The 7,206-nt window shown below is 39.7% G+C and overlaps 1 protein-coding gene across 1 annotated transcript; it reads right to left on the reverse strand.

The window, feature by feature from the left end:
* Window positions 1-2,103: 2,103 nt before the first annotated feature.
* On the reverse strand, window positions 2,104-6,429 carry krt94 (keratin 94). The gene is made up of 8 exons (XM_030770657.1): window positions 5,910-6,429; window positions 5,246-5,328; window positions 4,793-4,949; window positions 4,300-4,461; window positions 3,914-4,039; window positions 2,940-3,160; window positions 2,570-2,583; window positions 2,104-2,443 (listed from the first exon to the last, which is right to left on the reverse strand). The coding sequence occupies exons 1-8, from the start codon at window positions 6,339-6,341 to the stop codon at window positions 2,400-2,402; spliced, it is 1,239 nt and encodes a 412-aa protein (XP_030626517.1). The 5' UTR covers window positions 6,342-6,429; the 3' UTR covers window positions 2,104-2,399.
* Window positions 6,430-7,206: the final 777 nt, after the last annotated feature.

Raw genomic sequence — 7,206 nt, forward strand, 5'->3', positions numbered from 1 at the left:
ATTGTACATCCAGGTATTTTCAGAAGCAGTCAATAGAAAACTGAACCGACGAGAGAAAGATAAACACATTTTCAGCCAAAGTAATAAAAACAAACAAACTGAGATATAATGCACATACTCAGACTCTTTCCCTGTACCAGTTTCAAGTTTTATTTATCATTCTTATTGACCCAGGCATAGATTTTAGTTTTCCTTATCATGTAAGGATATCTCCTCTAAATCATCTAAAAAGTCTATAAATGTACTTAAGATTATTGTTTTAGTCTTTTGTTCTTTGGTTGTTTAGTTTCAAGAACTGTAAGATATAGAACTATAAAATTATTCAGTCGTTTAACAGCTGAGACATTTTTGGAACAACATCCCCTCCATCTGTAAGACATATGCTATTACAGTTTGTTCTTCCCCTCTTTAAAAAAAAAAAGTCAGAAGGGGGCGCAATAAGACTGAGATACATAAACACAGTTTTCAAACCTAAGTGTTCAAGCACTAAAACTCTACACAAAAAAACCCCAAAAACAAACGGCAAGCTAAAATCAAACTCTGAAAATATTGTGACAGCTTTGACACTCTGAATGCAATGTTTCAAACCAAAATTGATTTGTGCTCCAGCCTTCACAACATGATCTCACTCCTGCATGTATTTCTTCCTCTTAAAATACAGCATTAAATGCTTAACCAGGCATGTATAGTCTGCCAGTATAATCAGATTACTTTGGGGTAGTTTTTCTCAGTTTAGGACTTTTTGTCTCAGTTGACAAAAAAATATAAATCCAAATCCAAATGCAAAGTTTTCAAAACTTTAATTCAATTGTGATTGTGTGAATACAGTGTATAAAATGACCACTTTTACTTCAACTTTGAACACATTTTCCATGGGCTCCCCACTCAACAGATTTACACATCACTGTGCTATTTTGGGAATCTGGGAGAGCTAAGTGTGGAGCACATCTCTTCCTCCCGTTCTAAAAGACACAGAATTTTCTTTATTGTAGAAAACTGATCTAGTCACTCAATAGTCCAGTAGAAATACTTAAACACTTCTGTGACATTATTACAAAAAGAACTAAAGTTATGAATTTCTGAGTGCAAGAGCCCCTGACTTCCTCAAACTCATATTACTAAATGTTCCCACTGCTTTAAAATCACTGAACTGCTTTAAGATCACATCTGTAGTTTCAGAAAACCGATTACATTGCACAATGAAGGCTTACTCAGAGAGTGTGACAGAGTTAAAATACACTTCAATGCTCTTCAACCCTTCAACATTACACAAACTCTTTGTTATGAACTCTTTTCCCAGGCTGTGACTGTCTTGCATAAAATGAGTTGAAAAACCAAGACAATTTTTCCTGTTTACCTTTGGCTGTTGTTCTGCTAATGCCTGTGTGTGTGTGTGTGTGTGTGTGTGTGTGTTGAATTCCTTTTTGCAGTCTCTGTGGTCAGAACTGTCAATGTCTGCATCAATTATCAGCACCCTCTGTACCTTTGAACCTTTTATACTTCTTCTTTTACCATGAAAAAGAATTATGGTTTTTTATCAAACAGCTATAAACTTTACTTCAGTGACTAAGGGCTATACAATAACTTAATAGTCACTTTGGAGCAGGTCTGTTCTTTTCTACTATTTTCTCTATGGGATTTCCTTACACACGTACACACCCCAAAGAATGTTTCTGTTTCCAAAGTGTTTGTGGTGTCTGTCTCTAGGCAACACATTATCAGACTAGAGAGAAGGTTGGTGTTATTGTTGTAATAGCCTGTGGTAACGCTGCATTGGGAGTATAGGGAGTGGTATGATTATCAGACTGTAAATTAATTCTGGCCTAATTTTTACTTGATTTTGATCTAAAACAATGTTTGAGAAAAGGATCATCAACACAATGGTAAATAGCTTTCGAGTTCCACTGTTCACACAAAAGGACAAATGAAAGAATGGGAGACGGTCAGATTAAATTCTGAAAATGACTGACCCTTTGTTATTTTTGAATTATGCTGTGGTCACTCTCATTTACTTTCATTAAAGCCTTTATGACCTCCAAATTACCACACTCAGTTCATTATGCTATATTCAGCACACAGAAAGAAAAGTGAAAGGGCATTCAGTAGTTTCACCAGCAGCTTTATTGTCTGAGACTAGTTTGACACACAATCACAAACACTCACGCATAAAAGCACAGGTGTTCTACATCATTTCTTAAACCAAACTAACCTCTGCAGCATGCCATATAGACCAAGATAACATTTGCCTTCTAGGGAGTAACTATTTCTAAGAAACATGCTAGCCTTAGTTATTCCTCTCATGACATTTCAAAGCAAGTTTTAAACATTTGTGTGTGTTTAAGGGTGACTGTAGGTGCCTTTCCCTTTGTCTCAGGATGCCAGTTTTACATATTGCTGTTCTAGTAGCGCACTGTGGTTGTTGTGACAGTGGATGACTGTGAACCTAAAAAAAAAAGAAAGATCAAGGTTGATAACATCCTGAACAGCAATTTGTCAATATTCATTATGTCAGCAACCCTTACCCTGCCATAATAACAGCTTGTAGGGATACATAATGTTTAATACTTACCTTGAGTCTGCATCCTGTAAAAAGAGCAGAGTGAAAAAGTGTTTTATTCTATTGTGTTCAGAAAACACACACAAAACTGAACATGAAAAAAGAAGGGAAAACACTCAATACATTTATTTGTGCTTAAATAACACTCAGGAAATGTCTTTGGTTTCTTGAACAGCAGGCTTGAATACTGTTCTGAACACTATCTAATTGTGTAGAACTATGAATAAGGATAAGAAGAGTTCATTAAAAAAAAAAAAAGTCACACAATTTACGTGGCCGGTATAAACATTATAATAATGGCTGCTATTTGTATAATTTCTATAATTATTCAGATATATTCATTTAAAAAACTAGCTTAGCGCAATTTAGCTAGCTCTCTTACTTGATATCTTCCTTTTCAAGGAGGCTTCTGTAGGTGGCAATCTCCTGCTCCAGACGGGTCTTGACATCCAGCAGCATGCGGTAATCACGGCCCTGTTGTTCAATGGTGGCCCGTACCTGAGCCAGCTCAGCCTCCAGACTGTTTATCTGGCCCTGGAAACTTGCTAGCATAGCACTGTAGCGAGCCTCTGTTTCAGCTACCGTGTTCTCCAGTGCTGCTTTCTATATGAATGAAAGAGAGAGATGGACAGGTCATGTCTCTCAGCCAACCCAGAGGATACCCCAGTCCTGACTGTATAATGAGTACTGACACTAATATTCAGTACGGTAGCCAAAGATTCACTTCAGATAACCCCTTCTTGTTACCAGGCGACAAATAGCAGTGCAAATGGATACTGATAATTGTGGAACCATGTGCCCATAGGACCGTGGTGAATGAATGTGTCTCAGAGTTAACGGATATAAACCAAATATATTTTCCTTGTCTGCTTCTTCTGCATCTTTGCTTATCGTGTCCCCTCTTGGAAACCAGCCTAAATAAAAGTGCTTTTCCGCAGCTGAACACAAGCATTAGATAAATATTTTCTCACAGCTATTCTGAAATGTGTAAGCTCCTGAATACAGACTCAAAGCAGTGTTGAGAAAGGGTGTAAGTCCACACCCAAATGCAAGAAGCCTTGATGTGCAGACAGCCTTCTCCTAACCAAATCTTTCCCGCATTCCTTTCTCTTTACTTAATCTTTTCTGAGAGAGGGGGAGGTTTAGGAAATTGAGAGAAAGTTCTTTCAGCATTGCATCATACTCACTGATCACTTTTTTTCTTCTGTTTGCTTTTCATCACTCTATTATGCTTCTTTTCCTGTTCTTTCTGTTTTTGAACACTTTCTTCTGTTCTCAAACTCTTTAACTTTAGAGTAAACTATCATTCGTACCCTTCTTAAAATGATCTCTTTCTCAGCCCATCCCTAGACTCACCATACTGAGCTGGGACTGTAGTTCAATCTCCAGGCCCTGTAAAGTACGTCGCAGGTCTGAGATTTCTGTCTTGGATGTCTGGATGGTCTCTGTGCTGATGGTGATTTCCTTGGACAGGGTCGCTGACTGTTAGAAAACAACATGCACACGTTCATATAACACATACATACATACATACATACATGTGGACAAGCATACAAAATCAACTGACAAACCTAGATTTAAATATACCATGAACAGTACAATTGAAGTAGTTGTACTTTAACTCTCTGCTTGCTGTGTTTGCATTAAATATCCAAGTCAGGAGGTGGAACATAAAACAGAGCTGCTAAATGTGGTCTAACTACAAAACGATTCGATTCTTTAATCAATGTCAACATGGTTACCTTGTCATTGAACCAGGCCTCCTGATCACGACGATGTTTGTCGATGATGCTCTCGTATTGGGAGCGAATCTCTTCCAGGACCCTGTTGAGGTCTTGCTGAGGAGCCGCGTCCACCTCCACGTTGACTGTGCCGGTAAGTTGAGATCGCAGTGCTGCCAACTCCTGATACACACCAGAGCACCAGAGGTAAATGGTGAGTTACATTTAGGTAAAATATAAACATAATTTGAGAGAGAAAAAAAAACTCATATCTGACTGTTTCTAAGCAAATAAAAGGTCTTGCTAGGAAAGTTGCTTAGGCCTTGTTGATTTTGTACAGGAGAACACCATGGATAATTTTTTTTTGCAGGAAATGCAACCCTGTTCAGAGTTCGGTTATTTAGGAGAGGTGCCTTTTTTGAGATATTCCCTGATGCATTGCTCTATTCAGAATCTTGCTAGGGGTAGTTTTGTCTGTGCTCATTGCCAAATTAAATTGAAGGACAGCATGAACCTCTTGGTGGTTCTTCTTCAGGAAGATCAGCTCATCTTGCAGACCCTCAATCTGCATCTCCAGGTCAGACTTGGTGAGAGTTGTCTGATCAAGCAGGCGACGCAGGTTGGCAATGTCAGCCTCCACTGACTGCCTCATCATCAGCTCGTGCTCGTACCTGATTGGTGGAGAGATGAAAGTTGAAAACAGTACAAACCACCATAGGGTTCATCAAACCTTGTAATGAAGGTTTTGAATCCTGCAAGTACTTGCCCATAGCTCATAACTGGAAGTTGATTTTACCTGGGAATAATGTGCGTTTGGTTGATATGACAACAAGCAAGATTCTGGGCCTACAGAATTAAATTTGAGGAGCCCTGACCCAGGAACTACTTGTTTGGTTTGTAAGCCAAGCATATACATTATGAATGTGGCATCTAAAGGCAATGCTAAAAGCAATCAAAATGCACTCACTTTGTCCTAAAGTCGTCAGCAGCAAGTTTAGAGTTGTCAATCTGGAGAAGGACGTTTGCATTGGCGACGGTGGCGGCTCTAATCTGTCAAGAGGGAGGGAGTTTATCTGCAATGAAACTGGGCAGTTGCATGCTACATCATGTGATAATGCCAGAACTTAACTTTAATTGCCTTGGAGCATGCAAACAGATTTGTAACTGGACCAATAACTGGTTCATCCTGTATCTTTATACTTTGTGCTGCAAACTATAAACTGTGTATAAAAGACACTGTATGAATTGTTGCTTTAAGTCCTTGACAAGTGAGTCATGGCATTGTAGTCTGTACTGATTATGTAAGTGCGACATGACCTTTTATACCTTACTGACAGAATAGTGTGAAATGTCTGATTATTTTTAAAAAGCTTTGTTTACAAATTAAAAAAAAAAATTAAAATAAAACTGTTTCGCATTTTTATACAGTGATTTACTTGGTTTATAATTTACAGCAACCTGTATTTCCTTAAGGTGTGCAGCAGATGTGTATGGAATGTACATCAATAAATGCAGCAGATTATTTGACGCCTTTGGACAACAGTATTACTAAATATAGGATATTGCAAAGGCATCATGGAAAACCTCTGCTGTCTCTCATGAAACTACTCAGTAGGACTATTTTAATATACCTTATCTTTGAGATCATTGATGGTGGCCCAATAGTGGCTGTAGTCACGCTGAGCGATCGGACCCTTCTTCTCGTAGTACTCGCGGATCTTCAGTTCCAGGTCGGCGTTGGCCTTCTCCAGAGAGCGGACCTTCTGCAGATAGGATGCCAGACGGTCGTTCAGGTTCTGCATGGTGAGCTTCTCGTTTAGGCTGAGAACATCAGAATCCACACAAGTGGACACTTGGTAGCCACCTCTACCAGCTCCCAAGCCATATCCACCACCATAGCTTGAAGCAGAGGAGATGCGTGTGCTGCCACCTGCACCTCCGCCATAAACGCTGAAGGCCTTGGGTGCACCTGACACTATCCCTCTGCCCTGGCTAATGATTGAACTGCTGGTGAAGGAGACAGGACCCTTGGTGGAAGTGCGAGAAAAGCTATACTGAGACATGATGGATGGATGGATGGCTGGATGAATCGCTGGATGAATTCAAGGAGTTGCAGTCAGGTTCAACCGCTACAGATTTTCTCTGAGCTGGAGTCTCTGGGAGAGTGCAGCTGTATCAAGCACTGCCCTCTCATATAGCCAGAGTCCTGGGCGGACCCTGAGGGGAGGAGAGAGGGTGTGTGTGTGTGTGTGTGTGTGTGTGTTTGTGTGTGTGTGTTTGAGATCGCGCAAGTGTATCTGACTCAGCTGTGACAATCAATGCAGTGTTAGCCTTAAAGAAAAAAGGTTCAGTTTCCAACCCTGTGAGACAGTTATGGAGGAGTGTGTGTGTGTGTGTGTGTGTGTGTGTGTGTGTGTGTGTGTGTGTGCTGGCTCATGGACTCATGAGACAATGGAAGGGAGAGAGCAACTGGCACACACCACTAGATTTACAACATAGTTTCTATGTGTGTGTGTGTGTGTGTGTGTGTGTCTGTGTGTGTCTGTATATTTCTCCCTGTGTATGAGTGTGTCTGCCAACTTCCTTCCCATGGATGGGAAGAACAGAGCAGACATCACAGACTTTAAGCTACAAGTATGTTTGGACAAGTTAGATTTTTTGTTGGAATTAAGTGTTCTAAGGATTATATGGCATTGCCCAGGATATAATTAAAGTCTAAGGCGTAGCCCATTCTGAGAATATCCATCTCATCCAGAAAATATTTTTCAAATTTCAGTGGTGGGCAAAATATGTATTTAGAGAAATCTTTATCTCTGGGTGTGTTATAATCTCTCCTTTTATATTAGGAGAAATAGTTTAGATTTTCCCTTTTACCTTCTCAGAAAGTAAACTTGAAACTCTTAAAGACAGTAGGTTGGCTATTTAAGG

This window comes from Chanos chanos, chromosome 4 (assembly GCF_902362185.1).
Source record: "Chanos chanos chromosome 4, fChaCha1.1, whole genome shotgun sequence".
NCBI lineage: Eukaryota > Metazoa > Chordata > Actinopteri > Gonorynchiformes > Chanidae > Chanos > Chanos chanos.